This window comes from Pelophylax lessonae, assembly GCF_965119305.1.
Source record: "Pelophylax lessonae genome assembly, chromosome: 3".
NCBI classification, from domain to species: domain Eukaryota; kingdom Metazoa; phylum Chordata; class Amphibia; order Anura; family Ranidae; genus Pelophylax; species Pelophylax lessonae.
This window is the reverse complement of record NC_138770.1, coordinates 31,294,395-31,315,489: the sequence shown is the minus strand read 5'-3', so window position 1 is coordinate 31,315,489 and position 21,095 is coordinate 31,294,395. Positions and strand designations below refer to the sequence as shown.

The window sequence follows — 21,095 nt, the reverse complement described above, 5'->3', positions numbered from 1 at the left end:
ACCCCACACCAGTCATATGATGACACTGTACTGTATTGGTGACACCCTGATCACCCCACACCAGTCATATGATGGCGCTGTACTGTACTGCTGACACCCTTATCACCCCACACTAGTCATATGATGGCGCTGTACTGTACTGCTGACACCCTTATCACCCCACATTGCTTGAGTTTGGCTGTGCTCTGTCCTCTCTCTGATTTCCCAGGATATCCGGTCTGTAATTTGGTCTGAGGTTTGCGTCAGATCCTTAGTGAGCATTCGCTCACATTGCTTAAGCAAGTCAGGGTGAATGGGATCCAATTGAAAAGCAAGGGGAGAGGTTCCCAGATCAGTATTAGACTCGCCATCTATGTTGGGAGTTGGCTGTGACTGCTTGCAGAGTGCGGATTGCGAGGAGAGTGAGACTGGGAGGCTGAGAGAGCTGCCATATTGGAAGAGGCCCATGTGAGCACCCCGAGATAGATTTCAGCTTCTGCTTCAGCACACCATGCTGGACAGTCCAGGACCAGATCTGGGGTGCGAGGAGGCAGCAAGTGAGCTGTAGCAAGCTGGGCAGTAGCTGTGAGCACCAAACGTTGCAGAGGCTCAGATGTCTGGTCCAGACGGATTTGAGCATGCCCTCCCGGATTGATATACATTTTTATGCTTTAGGATTTATTTTTCTATTTTCTTCACCAAAATGATACATTTTGGGGGTATCTGTTTTATTAGGTATACCTTTGTTTTTGTGTCTTGAAAACATTCTATATTTAATAAAATATCTTTGTTAAACAGTTGGTTGCATAAGAAATATATTCATGTTTTCCTATTTTTCTTTTCTTTGGTTATTTTTGATATTCCATGGTAGCCACATGAATGGTTATTATGAGATATTTCTCGGGGTTGCAGTTCCTCTGAACTCCACAAGGTGGTGATCTCACTTCTCCCAAGACAGGAAGTCTCTATGGAATACAGACAGGAAGTGATGTCAGGTACAGACAGGAAGTGATGTCAGAAATATAAAAGATTTGTGGGTGAGAGGTGAGTTGGGAGGAAATAAAGAAAAGATATTACTGGAAGAGGCAGCAGAGGAGGTAATAAGATCTTATTTTCTATTTACACCCAGTAACCCCCCCCCCCCCGGTCATGTCCGTCCTCTTCCTCCATAGTCACTGTGACGTCTTTTATCTCCAGCAGATGATGATACACACATATATAGTGTGGAAACCTAGATTAACCCCTTTAGGGGCAGAACATTCCCCACTTACGGGGCCGGAACATTCTCCTCATTTTGGATATAAATTCTAGTAATATGTTCCTCTAAACAAACAGCACTGACGATACATAGACAAGACAATGACCATCCTGGAGTTGAATGACTCTGGGCCTATGATAGGGTTGTAGGGCTTAGGGTGACTCTAAAGTAGAGAGTGGGGCTCTTGGTCTATGATGTCCTCTCAGCCACACCTACTTCGGACCTCCTTAAAGAACTCCTGCTAGGAAAGGAAAGCAACCTTCAACTTCTTATGATGTCACTAGTCAAATAAACATTTCAAAGATAACAAGTGGAATGAAGAAGATCTGTCCTTCACCCCTTGGTGGACACTCATTCTTAGTAGAGGTATGTTTGTGTAGCATCGACTAAAAGGTAGTTAGAGGTCAATTCTATACATCTTCAACAGTCCATTACCTTCCCATGACACAGGGTCTGGCAGTGCCTGGTGCTGGAATTCACTGCCACTCTGTACATCGTCCTGGATACTACAGTATTCTTGGCAACCAAACCCCTACCCCCTGCTGTCCTCCTCCTACCGATACTGAGCTGCTATTGGAGGGAAGATAACAGACTCCTCCCCTATAGCTCTCTACTCCACCAGCAGTATCCTCCTGCTATCCAATCCAATCCCTTCTCTTACTGCAGAGAATGACAGTGACATCACTCCTGTCAGTCAGTAGCCATCTGAAGATTGGAGCCTTGCAGCCAGAGTTCTGGCAATTATCCTGATTAGCCGGCAACCCCCGCCAAAAGTCAGTAAGTTCCCCTTTCTGGACATCATGATGACCCGACATTGACCTCACAGCACTGCCTCAGGGTAAACAAATCAAAGGAAGGATAGTATTTATCATTTCTTGTCTGCAGATCTAAAATTATTCAAAAGCAGTTCAGAAACCCAACAGAGAAAATTGAATTTCTGATCCGGCAGGCTAATGGGGTCCCGGGAGCTCAAATATATCAAACCCTAAACAGGCCAAAATATGTTTTTTTTCTAAAGGAGGAAGTAGTTCTTAAATATATAGCAACCCTCCTATTACCCCCCCCCCCACCCCACACACACACATCAACATCTTAATATTGTGTGACCAATACCATCCAAATAATTCTTACTTTCGATTCCCAAACGTATCCGTCTATAAGGACACCTGTATAGATCAAATGACGGCACCAATGAGGATGGCGAAGGACCGGAGTCACATGACTGAGAAGATACTAAACCTCACCCTAGAGATCATCTACCTGCTGACCGGAGAGGTGAGGAGGATTCTGGGAGGTCACATGACATCAGTCATATCTCTATTAATAAAACACAGATCTGACCAATGAGGGGAGGAGGATTCTGGGATTCTAACATGATATTCTTATTGGTTCCTCAATACAGAGATTTCCTCTTCTGAAGTCAGGTGATCACATGACCATCACAGTGCCTCCATGTGACTCCCTAAAACCTGAAAGACACAACATGCAGAAGATTCTAGAAGTCACCAAGAAGATGATGGAGCTGCTGACAGGAGAGGTGAGCGGTGCTGGGAATTCTGGGACATTATCCACTAACAGGCAAGGGATGTGTCTAGATGGTGACTGTATCATTGTGTGTGTCAGGTTCCTATAAGATGTAAGGACGTCATGATGGAGAATCAGCCGCCCCTCACATCACCGGGTAAGAGGAGACTTTATTGTAAAGGAGAGAGCAGTACGGAGGGTCCACCTAGATCCCCCATCATCTGATAAACACATAGAAACAATGTATTCAGTCAGTGTGTGTGCTTCCTACAGATGGATCCAGTAATGGGAACCCAACAGAGAGATGTCCCCGTCCTCTGTATTCCCGGGATTCCACACAGGAAGGTCACACCATCCCTCACCATCATCAGGTAGATGAGGAACAATCACTAATAGTTATGATTTATTCACAAGCCTGTTTATTACAATGAATGTTTTATTTAATATTCAGAGTGGAAACCTTGAGGATTATACAATTGTTGTTAAAGAAGAGTATAAAGAGGAGGATGAGGCGTATGGAGTGATGGAGAAGTTTTCAGAAGGACACAAGGATATGATGGAGCCACCTAATACCAGGAACCCACCAGAGATATGTCCCCATCTTCTGATTTCCCGACCATCCACACAGGAAGATCACACAATCCCTCACCATTACAAGGTTGGTGGGTTGGACCATCTAGAACATGGGTGTCCAAACTTTTGGCTTCTCTGGGCCACATTGAGTGTAGAGAAATTTTCTCGGGCCGCATAAAATATATACTATAGTTAAGGTATATAAGTAATAAAATGCCGTCACGCCCTTCCCGCGCCTCCGAGAATGATCAAATGAAATAGAATCAGTATACAGAGGTTTACTTATTCTGAGAGATATTAAAGGAACACTCTAACCACCATGACCACTTCACTGATTTGAAGTGGTCATGGTGGTAAAATCAGAAACACTGCACATGCTCGACTCCTCCGCCCCCCCCCCCCCCCCTCCGAGGCAGCCTCTGCCTACTGTTAGTTGGAAGCTGCTGTGGCTGTTCCCCTGACCCGGCTTCTTCCTCCCCAGCAAAAAAAAATTGTCAGGGGGCAGTGGGCCGCATTGCCTGCGGTTCTGGGCCGCAGGTTGGACATGCCTGATCTAGAACATGGACTTGTGGAGACGATGTGTGGATATTTTATGTGATGTCACAATATTAAACTTGTATTTTACAGATGATATTTTCAATCCTTTTCTTGCTTTAGGAAGATCTGATAGATATAAAAGTTGAGGTTAAAGCAGAAGAAGAAGAGACGTATGTGAGGGATGATCAGCAGTCTATGGAGGAGGATGGAATAGCGGGGACATTTATAGAGGAGGACACTCCTACAGAGATCAGCACAGGTGGGTCATTAACACTAAATACATTCCTCCACCCATACTGCTCACTGATTGGTCCAGAGTAGGGCGGGGACTGGGTGATATCAGCCTGTAATACCCTGGTCACATTCCTGAGCTGTGTTCCCCCATCCTGTATTCCTCTCGGATAATCATCCTTCTCTGTGCTGCAGACACAATTTATGGTTCTAGACTGGATTTATGAAGATTCCAGGGTTTAGCTGGCAGAAAAATGTTGATTTTTAGCCATAGATGTTGCTATACTTAGGCACCTGGGGTACGTTCTTTGGGTCTTCTTCCTGGTCTAGTAAGATCTCTGACAGAAGAATTCCCCCGGGGTTACTTGCTCTGTTGTCTGCTGGCTGTGCCGGGTGGAGGGATATGCCTGTATAGTCTCACACCCAAGGCACTGAGTGCAGTCTCAGGAGCTGGGAGGCAGCGGTGTGGGAACTCATGATGAGCCCTAAGGAGGAGGAGGGGGGAGCCCACTGAGGAAGGGAGGGCCGCAAATGTGAGTGAGAACATGGGGGATGCAAGGAGAGGCCATGGATGCGATATACCAGCCAGACACAACTGCCAAAGCCGGATACCCCTGATATAGGGGAAAAGACATCTGAAAACAGAGGCTGTGGATGCCGCATACAAGCGAGGCCCAATTGTTAAAGCGAGATACACCTGTTCCAAGGGGGAAAGTCATATGGTGAGTGTGATATCAGGAGGGGGCATGAGTGGAAACACTGGGCACATTGTATGTCGTGACAGCACCATTTAAGGTCCCTGTGCCGAGGGCATCATAAGGATCAGCAAAATCACAAGGAGAGTGACATTTAAAGGACACTTGCACATTATTTATGAACTGTTTATCAAGCACATAACTTGGTGCTTTATGTGTATTAGGTAATTTTATGTTTCATGTGGTAATCATTTATAATTTGTGCATTTGAAGGCTTCAATGAATGTAGCACTTGCACTTTTTTTTGATGGATTTTGCACATTAATTTCATTTTCACTCTTTGCCAAGCTTGCACAATAATTTACAATATGTATTTTTTGCACAAAAGGAGCAGTTTTTGCACACAATTTGCATATGTTGCATATATTTGATATAATAATAATAGGCATTTGGATTTTTGATGATATTGTACAAGCACACTGATCTCTAAAGTGCATACAGAGCAGCGCCACAACCCAACCTTTACACTTAATTCCAGGAGATTCAGAGGACCGTTACCTTGAGGGTGGAATTGTAAGATCCTCAGAGACAAAGCTGCCTGATGTGGGTGGAGTCCTGGTTTATGGGAACCAATCTGCTCATGTCTAGTAATAATCTTTGTATTTCTATTTTAGTACATGGACGGGAGATGAGGAAAACCTCAGAGGATTGTCTCACTTTGTCTCCAGACTGTAAAGTAGAAGATGAGGACATCACACAGTATAGTCCAGGAGAAAACCCGGCTACCTCAAATGTCCATCCGGCACCACACAGTGTAGATGGACCATCGTATTCCTCTTATCCTAAAGAACCTCAGACTGTGGGGAACAGTGCCGTCCTTCCAACAGATAAGAGGTTTTCCTGTACTGAGTGCGGGAAATTTTTCCGTTCTAAATCCAGTCTTGATATCCATAAAAGATCTCACACGGGGGAGAAGCCGTATTCCTGTCCTTTCTGTGGGAAATGTTTTTCACAGAAGTCCCATCTTTACAAACATCAGAGATTGCACACGGGGGAGAAGCCATATTCCTGTCCTGAGTGCAGGAAATGTTTTTCAGACAAATCCAATCTTTACAAACATCATAGATCACACACGGGAGAGAAGCCGTATTCCTGTCCTGACTGTGGAAAATGTTTTTCACGGAAGTCTGATCTTTACAAACATCAGAGATCTCACACGGGGGAGAAGCCATATTCCCGTCCTAAATGAGAGAATTGTTACTCACTGAAGTCCTGTCTTCTTGTACATCAGAGATCCCACACAACCCTTGCCTCAGGGTGTATTAGTGTCTTGAGTGCGGGAAATGTCTTCTATATGAATGTTGGTGGACATGTGGGGAAGAAGCACACCCTGATATACACCTCAGATATACTCCATGTCTGATCTTTATCATGTAAGAAACACTTCATAAGGAGATCAGAAATCACCACAGACATGGATGAAGTGTTGTGCCGTGTCGGCCATTGATAGCAGTAGAAAAATAAAAATGGAGTCATTACCTTTCATTGGTTGAGTACATTTTGTGGTGTAAGATTTCACAAACACTTAGAGGTCTATTTAAAAACAAAATCATTATTTGAACGAATGTGACAAGTATTTGCCCATCTGAGAGGAATGTTGACCAAATTATTTTCATATAGTGATTTCCTATGATTATCAGCTCCATCTAACATCCATAATGTGGTATTTCACATTTTTTACTTAAGGAGATATTTCGTAAAAATGACCACAGTATGGCCAATAGATTGAGCTGAAAATCATAGAAAATTCCTGTGCTAATCTACAGTCAGAATTTGTAACACCTGGACAATTGCTTGTTGTGATGATTATGTGAAATGGGCACCCCAAAAACTCTGTGAGAAGTTCCAGGGCAGCCATGTTGTTCAGAATATAACTGTCATTTGTACTGTATATCCCTTCCACGTGCACCTTATTGCAAAGGCTGGTTATAGATTGGGGTTGTTGCCATCTATCTGCACAGCTTTGAGAGAGGACGCATTGGATGTCTTCGGCTGCCATTGTGCTCTTGCTGGGCATCCTATGTGTCCCTGTACCTTTAACTGGTTCCCGCCCCGTCTTAAAGTAATATGATGGCGGGGCGGGACCGCTCTTGTTCTGGGATGACATTGCACCACTCTAACTGAGCATGTGCGTGATCGGGGGTGTGCAGTGCAGCGATCTTGGCGTCGGCGTGTCTCCTGTACAGTGCGTGTCACCGATCGTGGTAAAGAGCCAATGGCAGTGACTCTTTACCACATGATGGGCTGTGTCCATTCACTGCTGATCACAAATGTAAACACAGAGCGGTAATTGGCTGTTACTGGCTCTTCTTTCTTCACATACCATTTCCAGGGTGAGGAGAGGAGAGCCAGCGATCACTGAGATACCGATCTGTGTTCTGTCAGTGTACTGCACAAGCACAACACAGAGAACATGCCCATCAGCAGTGTTACAGTCCTCATCAGTGCACATCAGCAGTGTTACAGTCCTCATCAGTGCCCATCAGGAGTGTTACAGTCCTCATCAGTGACCATCAGCATTGTTACAGTCCTCAGCAGTGCCCATCAGCAGTGTTACAGTCCTCATCAGTGACCATCAGCAGTGTTACTGTTGCCCCCCCAGTGGACCTGTCACTCTACCAGTGTCCATAAAATGTACCTGTTGCCTATCAGTGATCATCAGCAGTGTACCTGTCACTCATCAGTGACAGTGAACAGTGCACCTGTCGCCCATCAGTGTCCATCAGCATTGTTACAGTCCTCATCAGTGCCCATCAGCAGTGTTACAGTCCTCATCAGTGCCCATCAGCATTGTTATAGTCCTCATCAGTACCCATCAGCAGTGTTGCTGTTGCCCCCCCAGTTCACCTGTCACCCTACCAGTGCCCATAAAGTGTACCTGTCGCCCATCAGTAACCAGCAGCAGTGTACCTGTCGCCCGTCAGTAACCAGCAGCAGTGTACCCATACACATTGATAACAGAAGTAAATATATATACTGTAAATATGTAGTGCAATCAACCATTAAGAGTGCTCAATTCAGGTGAACATAACAGAACATAAAAGTGCTAATAGTGCTATAAACATTAAAAAAACTGTCTATTCACCACTTGCCGACCGCCGTCAGTATATTTACTGCGGCAGTCAGCCGCTCCTGGGCAAACCGACGTAGTACTACTTCGCTCGCCCAGGAGCCTGTAGGCTCGTTCGCAGTGATCTCCGCGCATGTGACCGGCGGCTCCGATGTCCGCCAGCCACTCGCGATCTCCCGCTGGAGAGGGAGAAAGGCAGACGGCTGATGTAAACAAAGCCACCAGTCATTCTCCCTGATGTAAAGGCAGAGACTATACGATCCTGCTATGTAGGATCGTATGTCTCTGTGGTTACATCACTAGCCACGCCCCCCCACAGCTAGAAAAACACCCCTAGGGATACATTTAACCCACTGATCACCAATAAAGTTAACCCCCTCCCTGCCAGTGTCATTTTGACAGTAACAGTGCATATTTATAGCACTGATTACTGTAGTAATGTCACTGGTACCCCCAAAAGTGTAAAAAATGTGAGTCAAGGGTCCTATATGTCCGCCGCAATGTCGCAGTCCCGCAAAAAAATTTTTTACCAAAAATATGTAGCAGAAAACAAATTGGCCTAAAATTTTAAAACATTTTTATTTACATTTTTTTGGGGGAATTTCATATAAAAAATTTGAAAAATATTGTTATTTTTTCAAAATTGTCGCTCTTATTTTGTTTATAGCGCAAAAAATTAAAATCGCACAGGTGATCAAATACCACCAAAAGAAGGCTCTGTTTGTGGGGAAAAAAAGACGTCAATTTCGTTTAGGTACAGCGTCGCATGACCGCGCAATTGTCCGTTAAAGTCACGCAGTGCCTTATCGCAAAATAGGCCCTGGTCTTTGAGCAGCCAAATCCTCCGGGGCTTAACTGGTTAAAAATCCGCTCCAAAAGTGACAGCGTCCTTCAAATATGTTCCTCCGTGGTAAGTGACACCTCCAACCATGCATCCCCCATTGGGTGGATTCTCACCTTATCTCCAGTGACCTCACATTTAAGCTCGGTCTAACACGCTTTGTGCCTCTCTTAGGCTAAAGGTGAATATTCAATCCCCCCCCAGGTGGGGATCCTGTTATGGATTAACTTCTCCTTGTGCAATCAGTAGGTATAACATATAGAAAAAAGGGAATCTCCAATAGTGCTTATATCTTTTAAAACTCCAATTTATTAAGCATAAGAAAAACTACTCACACATTAGTGGTGCCAAAAGTGCACCAAACTCTGTAATTTATTTGGGTATCTGGGAAATCCAGTGGCAGTGGGTACATGAAATATCAGCCCTCCCCGCTCGCATCCACCTCCCTAGGTCTGTGGAGTGTCTGCAGCTTCCGTCCGAGCCCCTCCCCCTACGCGTGACGACACAGATGATCATAGCCTCCTGAAGAAGACATGAGGTCCCTGTGTCGTAGGGGAGGGGCTCGGACGGAAGCTGCAGACACTCCACAGGCCTAGGGAGGTGGATGCGAGTGGGGAGGGCTGATATTTCATGTACCCACTGCCACTGGATTTCCCAGATACCCAAATACAAGGAGAAGTTAATCCATATTTATATACATTTACTTTTGTTATCTATGTGTATGGGTCTTTTTGTTTAGGAATCACACAGTGTTTCTAGCCACGTGTGTACTGGCACAATAGCATTTTATTTGCATGTATGTATATAATTTATAGATTTACGGCACTTTGATTGCGCGCCACCTTTTGATTTATTTATGTTTGCACTTATGGGATAGTGAAGTGCTTGCAGCAGTACCTTAATTAGTGCTCACCCGGATTACTCGCAGGGATATATAAATATAGTTTAAAACCATTTTTTCTGTTCTGTTTTTGCTTATGTCTAGCAAAGATCCACCCCAGAAAACCTTCACTCTGATGCTGTTAGCAGACTTCATAAGCACCATTTCCTGGAGAGAATTCCACCACCAGGAGCAGGCTGAAGATGCTAAAAAAAGATGTTGCTCATGCAGAAAAGGAGTTAAAAGAGATACAAGCTATCATTGTCCCCAGTGTCCCTCCCAACCCCACCTATGCATTGGAGAATGCTTTCAATGTTGTCACACATCCCTAAAATACTAGCCCATATTTTTAACAATTTCCCCATTTTCAACATCTTTGCTGACCAACTAACCATGCCACTGCCTTCCACATGAACTGACCCTGGCCTGCTTATTGACTATGCCTCTGCCTACTGTCTGTATTGTTTACCCCCCACATTTCTACCTTCCACGTGAACTGACCCTGGCCTGCTTATTGACTATGCCTCTGCCTACTGTCTGCATTGTTTACCCCCCACATTTCTACCTTTCACGTGAACTGACCCTGGCCTGCTTATTGACTATGCCTCTGCCTACTGTCTGCATTGTTTACCCCCCACATTTCTACCTTTCACGTGAACTGACCCTGGCCTGCTTATTGACTATGCCTCTGCCTACTGTCTGCATTGTTTACCCCCCACATTTCTACCTTTCACGTGAACTGACCCTGGCCTGCTTATTGACTATGCCTCTGCCTACTGTCTGCATTGTTTACCCCCCACATTTCTACCTTTCACGTGAACTGACCCTGGCCTGCTTATTGACTATGCCTCTGCCTACTGTCTGCATTGTTTACCCCCCACATTTCTACCTTTCACGTGAACTGACCCTGGCCTGCTTATTGACTATGCCTCTGCCTACTGTCTGCATTGTTTACCCCCCACATTTCTACCTTTCACGTGAACTGACCCTGGCCTGCGTATTGACTATGCCTCTGCCTACTGTCTGCATTGTAGATCCACCACATTTCTGCCTTCCACGTGAACTGACCCAGGCCTGTTTATCGACTATGCTTCTGTCTGCCATCTGCATTGTTTTTCCACCACGTTTCTACCTTCCACGTGAACTGACCTCAGCATGTTAATCAACTATGTTTTTTGCCTGCCGCTTGGACTGATCTTTTGCCCTGTTACTGTTGTAGTGAGATTCATGATAACACAGGGGTCCAACATATATGAGGGGCTACAGAATTGTATATCCAGGTGGAGAAAACCATATTTTTGGTTTTCTTTAGGTTTTGCAATTTCCGGATTAGGTTCTGGAGACTGGAGGCTTCAAAGAGTTTTGGGTGGGAAAAGCCTCTACCCCTGTGCTGTTGTGCGTTTTATACGTTCGAGAATATTATTCTGATTATTTTTAATTTATTACTAAAAGGCGGTGTCTGAATTATCAATAGAATTATGACGCAGTGCCTCCAGCCGATTACGGCAAATAATTTAATAACTAAGAAAAACCCAATCAATTTTGTTCAGACACTCATAGTATACCACGCAATTTTCCCGAGTTCTTTTTTTTTTTTTATCGATTAATTTCTTTTTAACAGCATATACCAATCTTAGTGAAACAGTCTACAGTAGGGAATATATATATAAGAATATTTATTCGCAAGACATATTTTCACCATAAATGATCATACTTGAGTGACATAAAGAGGTAACCTTAAATAAGATACAAACTTAAAACGATAAATGCAATGTAATATTTAGCTAAACGATGAAAGTAAAACTAAAGCAAGATTACGGGAAAAATAAGAACTTCCGCGCTATGGACTAAATGGATAGATAAGTGAATAATTAAGTGAAAAAAATGTGTATAAATAAATGAATAAAAAATATGTAGTAAATGTATAAAATATAAAATATATATATATATATATATATATATATATATAGATATATCTAAAAATAGGCTGCAGCCTCCCTGGATGATAGTCCGGAGACTATGCACTGGATATAAAAGGAATAGGGGTGATGGCGCTGCCTATATAATTTAGATATAATAAAAATGTAATAAGCTGTGATGCAAAGTGCCTTAAGCTAAAAACAATAATGTGTAATATTCAAACAATAATATATTCAATAAAAACTTCAATTAAGTGCAAGTGCAAGGTATAAAAGTGCCTGCAGAAAGATTGGAAAGTGACTGGTGCAATAATTGTATGAGCAATAAATAATATTTAACATGCAATATTAATGTGCTAAAAAATATGGTGCTATATAAAGTGAGCTGTTCCACTCATACCACGTGTTGATATGGGGAATAAAAAAGTGCCAACAGAGCAAAAATAGAAAAAAGTTATTATTTTAAAAAAATACAGCTTGCAATGTCCAATAAGGAAAGATCCAGTAGGAAAGTCTATATCATGTGCGGTGACTTCAAAGGCAATAAAGGTGACAGCACTCGGAACAAACCGACACTCAGGTGAAAAGGTGACCCCGTGGTGGGTGGTAAGGTGCTGGGATTCCTTTGATAAAATTGCACACTTACCAGAGACACCCACCCCACACAGGGGTATAGAGCGGGTGTATTTATGGGTCTGGCAACCTAGCGGTATCCTCCTATCCCTGGGTGGAGGGCGTGTGCCGAGGATCAGGCTGGTCCTGGTGTGGATGTACCCTAGGATGGTCCCCTGTGTGCCTTCCTGCCTAGGTATGTTCCGAGGGATCCACTCAGCTCCACTCCCGATATTTAAACCTGTTTCTCCTGATCCTCATTCCTCATGTCTGCATTAAGGGCATCTACTGGATCTTTCCTTATTGGACATTGCAAGCTGTATTTTTTTAAAATAATAACTTTTTTCTATTTTTGCTCTGTTGGCACTTTTTTATTCCCCATATCAACACGTGGTATGAGTGGAACAGCTCACTTTATATAGCACCATATTTTTTAGCACATTAATATTGCATGTTAAATATTATTTATTGCTCATACAATTATTGCACCAGTCACTTTCCAATCTTTCTGCAGGCACTTTTATACCTTGCACTTGCACTTAATTGAAGTTTTTATGGAATATATTATTGTTTGAATATTACACATTATTGTTTTTAGCTTAAGGCACTTTGCATCACAGCTTATTACATTTTTATTATATCTAAATTATATAGGCAGCGCCATCACCCCTATTCCTTTTATAAAGCAAGATTACGTTTTTCCCAGATGTAGTAGAAACCATATTTAAGTATTCTATATAATCAGACCACAGTTGTCTGCGAGTCACATGGCCGAAAGTCATTCCACTGCAGATGAAGTGAGAATAAGCCATGCAAAACGGAAGACGTAAAATCGCAAATAATGCGCTTAATCTGATATTAAAAATGTTATAAAAACAAAAATCATCTCTTTAGAGAAAAATCTACATATGGTTTATACGGCTGGGATTGTACTTTCGTTACCCTTTAAATATGAAATGTAAAACATTTAAGGAAGTATATAAACAATATTGAATAATAATCAAATAACAGCAAGGCATAATTACCATATTTAAAATGGCCGCTAGCTTAGAATAGTAGTTACCAGGTTCCTTAAGATGGCTGCTTTTCCAAGATGGTGGCCAATTAGGGAGGAGTTTCGTTTGGCGTCCCTCAAAGGTTCAGATACATGGTGGACCAAGATGGCGTCTGTGTAGGTGAGTCTGTGCGTAGCTGTAATAGTGTGTATGTTGTAAGTGTGATGTATATTGGGCAAAATGTGATGTCTTGTGTCTCCTATTACATCTCTGGTTCCTTTTTATTTTGTGTTGAACAAAAGTGCAGTAAAAATTATCATAAGCCAAACCCCGTGGGAGGAACATTATCCTATTGGTTGGGGTTACTTATTCATTAACTGGTGATGTCATAGGGTGACACCTCTTGGTTAACCAGTATATTAAAATTAAATAAAGATTTCTCCATTTAAGACTATTATAAAACAACATAAAATGTAATCATGCTCTCATCTATGACATCCATTTAATCCACCAGGTATCTGAATAAAGATTAATCTGGATAACACCATTCTCATATTTAATATATCTTATGTAATATATAAATATTGGATTTTACTTTTTAACCCAAGACTTCAATTAGTAGCAGTAAGAATTATATAGATACATATACAGTTATATATATTGATACACAACAGCTTGTATATGTACACATGGGTTGTTTCCAATCAGAGTATTATCCATTTAGGCATTATTATGTAAACAACGGTACATTCATGATTTGGGACTGGATGATAAAATATGGGCACAATTTCTGACCATTTGACACTACTATATGATAGAATATAATGTACTTCTCAGTAGGAGGTTGTCATAACATCATAGTTCCATAACACCTTTTGTATATGATGGGGCAAAGATGTTGTATCATTTTATGATTTTATGAAATTCATTTTGAGATTTGCAGTTCTCATCAATCTAAGTGACAATGGTTATTTGACTCCGTGTAGATTCCAACAACTTTACCCCCCTGTTGGTGTTTAGGTAAATAAATGACAGATTCTAGTCTTTGTCCAGACAGTTTTGTTTGTCTTCTCAGGGTGGAAACAATAGTTTACTTGCATGGTGGATGGTTGAACACAGGTGTTATCCTGAAATTGAGTTTCGCCCATTGTGTGAGTCATGGCCCGAACATAAAGTTTTATGATCTCTCTGGCTTTTCTTGTTTCATGACCAGGGGAAGAATGTCTTATGTAAACCTTTTCCCCCAAAGGCCGTTCCACCTGTGATAAGCAATTTATTTATCTGCCTTTCTGAGCATTGTATTTAAAAGTTTGTCAAACACAGCTCCTCTTGGGGGGCAGATGACATGGCTTCTCATCTTAAAGTACATGCAAACAAAACCATCTCAAACAATGGATGCAATGTGTGTTTCAAACTGAAAGAGTTTTGACTCAATATGTAACAAGGTCAATTGAGGCCTCAAAGTTCACCATTCTTGACCTGTAATAATAAAAATGTATTTCTATTTCATACTGAAAGTTTAACAGTGCCCAGCTCTTACCTGACTGAGGCCCTAAGCCTGATATTTCTGCCTGCTGCTAACTTATTGCCATCATGCCTCTGCCTGCTACCTGTACTGTGGACAATGTTCCTGCCTAATACCAGGACCAATATTTTGGCTGTGCTGACCATGTTGATGCCTGAACCAATGCTTTGGCTGTGCTGACAATACAGTATCTCTGCCTGCTGACTGTACTGACTATAGACAATATTCCTGCCTGCTGCCTGGACAAATTACTTTTGTTGTTACTGACCACAACCCTGCCTGCTGACTGGACCAATGCTCTCCTCTGTGGACAACTGCACTACTAAAACCACAGGTAATATTTTGTTTACCCTTTGGCCAGCAGAATGTATTTTCGGGTGTATTTCTTGGTATGTACAGTGAAGGAAAAAAGTATTTGATCCTCTGCTGATTTTGTACATTTGTCCACTGACAAAGAAATGGTCAGTCTATAATTTTAATGGTCGGTTTATTTTAACAGTGAGAGACAGAATAACAACAAAAATATCCAGAAAAACGCATTTCAAAAAAGTTATAAATTGATTTGCATTTTAATGAGTGAAAGAAGTATTTGAGCCCTTCCCAAAACATGACTTGGTACTTGGTGGCAAAACTCTTGTTGGTAATCACAGAGGTCAGATGTTTCTTGTAGTTGGCCTCCAGGTTTGCACACATCTCAGGAAGGATTTTGTCCCACTGCTCTTTGCAGATCCTCTCCAAGTCATTAAAGTGGTTGTAAAGTCAGAAGGTTTTTATCTTAATGCATTTGATGGCCACAAATGCCTTAGCTGTCCGAGACTCTCTCTCCTGATTGGCTGAGACACAGCAGCGGTGCCATTGGTCCCCACTGATGTCAATCAAACTCAGTTATCCAATCAAGAGAGAGAGGAGGCAGGGCTGAACGGTAGTTGCGTGTCTGAATGGACACAGGGAGCTGCAGCTTGGCTCTGGTGCCCCCATATCAAGCTGCTTGCTGTGGGGGCACTCAACAGAAGGGAGGAGCCAGCAGCTCCAGCCAGGGACCCGAGAATAGGAGGATCCAGGTTGCCCTGTGCAAAACCAACTGCACAGAGGAGGTAAGTATAACATATTTGTTGATTTAATAGAAAAAAAAAAGACTTTACAATCACATTAAGGTTACAAGGCTGATGTTTGGTAACTCGAACCTTCAGCTTCCTCCACATATTTTCAATGGGATTAAGGTTTAAAGACTGGCTAGGCCACTCCAGGACCTTAATGTGCTTCTTCTTCTTGAGCCACTCCTTTGTTGCCTTGGGCTGGCTGCGGAGCGGTTTGCAGAAGAAAAGAGGGGGGTTTTTGGTTGAGCTGACCCTTGTGTGCCATAATCCTATTAATTAGAGAAAAAGGAACTCCATGATACAAAACAAGTTTGCTCAGGGAGATAAAGGTTTAGTGGACTTTAAAGGCACATATTAAGTAGGCAAAAGACTACCATAAGTATAAAAAACATATATTCTTTTATTTAACCAAAGTTTTTTTTAAAAAAATAGAACAAAAGTTCAAGAAGCAAAACTATACAATGACATACATATTATTTGAAATAAGAACATTCATCATATCTATAGGTCAAAATATTGGATACACCGATATTGTAGTAGTTACACTTTGTGAGTATTAGGATCGTGGTCTGAAGAGGTCGACGCGTTTCGCCTTAGCTTCTTCTGGACCTCAGACGCTAATATACAATTTTATCTCTTTTAGTAGAAACAGAAACATGCAATTAGTACAAAGCATTTTATGTTACATTTTATTCCTATATCTTTTATTAATTTGTTAATCAAAACAACACACCTCTCAAAATGCAGAAAAACCGTGTGATCCGTGGTCATCAGTATCAGTATATCATATTGATCATAGAGTAGTAAAAAATAGGCGGGAAGTGAAGAGGGAGAAAAAGGCCCAAAAACTGGTGGAATGGGCCACCTATATATATGGGGCAAAGGGGAAACATATAAATCTCAAAAAGGTATTTCAATATCCTCAAATATTAGTAATGATTTATGTTATATTTACCTCAAATTCCCACACTGGAATCTATCGAGGATTCAGGTCGGGATCAGAGTAGTGATATGGAGGCTGCTATTGGCTGTATCACATGAAGGTCTAGTAAAAGAAGTAGTGTATATATTTATTTGTTTCCATCTCATCCATTCAATAGAAATGGAGAGACAAAAAACATAAAACCACAGGGTTCTATACTTATAAATATATCTCCAAATTAATTCATTTTACCTTTGTATCCTTCTGTCTAATCTTAGACCATATTGGGACCCAGTCCCCTTATAGCAGTAGATATTGATGTCTTGTAACGTTAGATGGAAAAGGTCCCCCCAGATTTGTAGTGTATCCGCTAGGGTGTAATAAGATAGTAGTAGATTATATTCACAAAAAGGGGGTATATATCTCAATTTAAATCCCTTATGTTAATGTATATATTCATATATACATATATTTTATTACTTACATAGTAGAGTATATTCCAGTGTAAAACAATGGTATTATGGATATTGCAGCTGAAATTGCTTGTGAATATAGTTCCCAGGGATAGAAAAGGTATAGTCATCTGGTTCAAAAGGGGGCGACCTAAGACAATTTCAATAAAAAAGCATGTCTAGATTAGTTGGACTATATTGCCAAAATTGGGGTAGATAGTTTTAAAAAAGCTCAGAAAACTTACTGCGCCAAGAGCCTCCATCAGCCTGTTCGTATCCCGCCATGTCCTAGGTGTGTGTGTGTGTCGCATATATACCTGATCATTACCTAATGAATTGTGATCTGGTGTTTGTTTGTTGTCTCCGCGCACCGGAAGTGCGTCACTTTCCCGCCTTTGTCTCTTACCTTAGGACGCAACCGGAAGTGCGTCCTTTGTTTACATCCGGTCATGACGCTCGGCGGAAAGAGCACCCGCCGGAAGCGTCAATGAAGCCAGGAATGATCTGCGGAAGTGACGTGCGCTCACCAACAACCTCGTAAGAGGGTGGGTCATCGCCGCCCTGTCACTAAACGCAGATAGGTCCTTGCTGGCTCAGAGTGCAAAATAAGATCGCTGTGACCAGTATAACAACGGCTTCTGCATAAAAGAGAGGGGTCAAATTATCATTATGTCATTTGCACTTTTATTGCATATTATAATCTATATATCCACTCTATTAAGAGAACATTTTATATTTGTTTGTTCTGAGGCATATATAGTACTTTTAGTTATAACTTGCATATACATCATATATCAACATTTGAATTAATATTCTTTGAAAGGTATTTTTACATTATGAATATGGCTTGTATCTAGGACTCTTTACAGGAAGTCAAGGAGAAAGTCATTGCTACAAATACATCGTATAGTAAAAAACAAATGAGAGGAAAGGAGAAAAAGGGAAATAAAAGAGATCGGATAACATCATAATTATTATGTCTCTTATCACCCCAAAAATCACTTTAGAAAAAGTTGTTTTTTTGGGGCTTATTTTATTTTATCTTTGAAGAAGGATTCCACATATGAGGGGGGGGGGGGGGGTTTATTATTATTTCCTCAGGGGGGCCCTTCTAGAGAAGCCCCTCAAAGGAAAGGTTTGAAACTTAGTGCCTCATTTAGTCCTGGACTTATTGTAGCTTTTAACAAATAAATCCAACGTGCTTCGCGCTGTAGTATAATTTTATCAAATTCCCCCCCTCTCGGGTTTTCCAATATACGTTCTAAGGCTGCGAATTTCACTACTTTTGTATTATTTTTGTGATACACCCCCAGATGTCTTCCAATGGGTGTAGACAAAAGATTATTTTTTCCGTATCCTATATGGTCCTTGATACGGCGCCAGAAATTTCGTTTTGTTTTTCCTATATAGTATGCGCCACAGTCGCAGAACATAATATATACTATGCCTATTGTTTGACAGTCAACATAATGTTTTATAGAATGAAGTTGTCCATTAGGTAGATATAATGATTGGTTTTCGTACATCCATTCGCAAAATTTGCACTTCCCACAGCGCCATGTACCTGGTATATCCTCGACTGGTTTATCTCTTTTATCATCAAAATGACTTCTGATGACTCTATCCCTGATTGACTTGACTTTTTTAAAAGTAATCTCTGGGTAATCGTTCACATATTTACTTAAAATACTATCATTTTTGAGCAGGTACCAATGTTGCTGTAGGATATTGCGAACTAAATGATGTTGACGATGATATGGAGTGATAATACGTACCCTTCCCTCTTGATTTTTATCTTTTTTGTAAAAGAGAGTTTCCTCTCTCGTTTTTTGGAATGCCCTGTTATACGCTTTTCGTAATGTTGTGGTTGTATATCCCCTTGCTCGCAACCTGTTTCTAAGTTTGTTTGCTTCCAGACGAAACTGATCATCATTTGAGCATATTCGTCGAAGTCGCAGGTACTGCGAGTACGGTATACTTTGTACCAGTGATTTTGGATGGAAGCTATGTGCATGGAGCACAGTGTTTCCAGCTGTTGGTTTACGGTACAGAGTTGTCTCTACTTTTCCTGTTTCTGTGATGGATATTGTGATATCAAGAAAGGGAATAGATTTGTGACTCCATTGATTAGTAAATTTCAAGTTGAATTGGTTATTGTTTAAAGATTTGAGGAATTTCCGCAGGTCCTCCTCCGGCCCCGACCACAACATGAACACGTCATCTATGTAGCGGAGCCAGAGGAGGACATGCGGAAAAAATTGGGCTAGGCCTTCGTCTGAGATAAAGGCCTTTATTTTGACAGGGAACGCCTTCGTCTTTGATCGCTCCCACTACCTCCAGGTGCAGGGGGTGGCGATGGGGACCTCCTGTGCCCCATCGTATGCCAACCTGTACCTGGGGGGGTGGGAGCGAACCCTTTTCTCAGACGAAGGCCTAGCCCAATTTTTTCCGCATGTCCTCCTCTGGCTCCGCTACATAGATGACGTGTTCATGTTGTGGTCGGGGCCGGAGGAGGACCTGCGGAAATTCCTCAAATCTTTAAACAATAACCAATTCAACTTGAAATTTACTAATCAATGGAGTCACAAATCTATTCCCTTTCTTGATATCACAATATCCATCACAGAAACAGGAAAAGTAGAGACAACTCTGTACCGTAAACCAACAGCTGGAAACACTGTGCTCCATGCACATAGCTTCCATCCAAAATCACTGGTACAAAGTATACCGTACTCGCAGTACCTGCGACTTCGACGAATATGCTCAAATGATGATCAGTTTCGTCTGGAAGCAAACAAACTTAGAAACAGGTTGCGAGCAAGGGGATATACAACCACAACATTACGAAAAGCGTATAACAGGGCATTCCAAAAAACGAGAGAGGAAACTCTCTTTTACAAAAAAGATAAAAATCAAGAGGGAAGGGTACGTATTATCACTCCATATCATCGTCAACATCATTTAGTTCGCAATATCCTACAGCAACATTGGTACCTGCTCAAAAATGATAGTATTTTAAGTAAATATGTGAACGATTACCCAGAGATTACTTTTAAAAAAGTCAAGTCAATCAGGGATAGAGTCATCAGAAGTCATTTTGATGATAAAAGAGATAAACCAGTCGAGGATATACCAGGTACATGGCGCTGTGGGAAGTGCAAATTTTGCGAATGGATGTACGAAAACCAATCATTATATCTACCTAATGGACAACTTCATTCTATAAAACATTATGTTGACTGTCAAACAATAGGCATAGTATATATTATGTTCTGCGACTGTGGCGCATACTATATAGGAAAAACAAAACGAAATTTCTGGCGCCGTATCAAGGACCATATAGGATACGGAAAAAATAATCTTTTGTCTACACCCATTGGAAGACATCTGGGGGTGTATCACAAAAATAATACAAAAGTAGTGAAATTCGCAGCCTTAGAACGTATATTGGAAAACCCGAGAGGGGGGGAATTTGATAAAATTATACTACAGCGCGAAGCACGTTGGATTTATTTGTTAAAAGCTACAATAAGTCCAGGACTAAATGAGGCACTAAGTTTCAAACCTTTCCTTTGAGGGGCTTCTCTAGAAGGGCCCCCCTGAGGAAATAATAATAAACCCCCCCCCCCCCCTCATATGTGGAATCCTTCTTCAAAGATAAAATAAAATAAGCCCCAAAAAAACAACTTTTTCTAAAGTGATTTTTGGGGTGATAAGAGACATAATAATTATGATGTTATCCGATCTCTTTTATTTCCCTTTTTCTCCTTTCCTCTCATTTGTTTTTTACTATACGATGTATTTGTAGCAATGACTTTCTCCTTGACTTCCTGTAAAGAGTCCTAGATACAAGCCATATTCATAATGTAAAAATACCTTTCAAAGAATATTAATTCAAATGTTGATATATGATGTATATGCAAGT

The 21,095-nt window shown here is 41.4% G+C and overlaps 2 protein-coding genes across 2 annotated transcripts in view; one reads left to right on the top strand and one right to left on the bottom strand.

Annotated features, from left to right (window-relative positions):
* Positions 1–21,095, bottom strand: part of LOC309550268 (uncharacterized protein) — a gene marked incomplete at both ends in the record, with an annotated part of 461,917 nt that overhangs the window by 204,843 nt on the left and 235,979 nt on the right. The gene's annotated exons all lie outside the window — the stretch shown is intronic.
* On the top strand, positions 3,353–6,072 carry LOC309549896 (uncharacterized protein; the record flags this gene model as incomplete). Its single annotated transcript, XM_082250387.1, has 3 exons — positions 3,353–3,427; positions 3,992–4,130; positions 5,472–6,072. 3 exons carry the CDS (start codon positions 3,353–3,355, stop codon positions 6,044–6,046), a joined length of 789 nt encoding a protein of 262 aa, XP_082106513.1. The 3' UTR covers positions 6,047–6,072.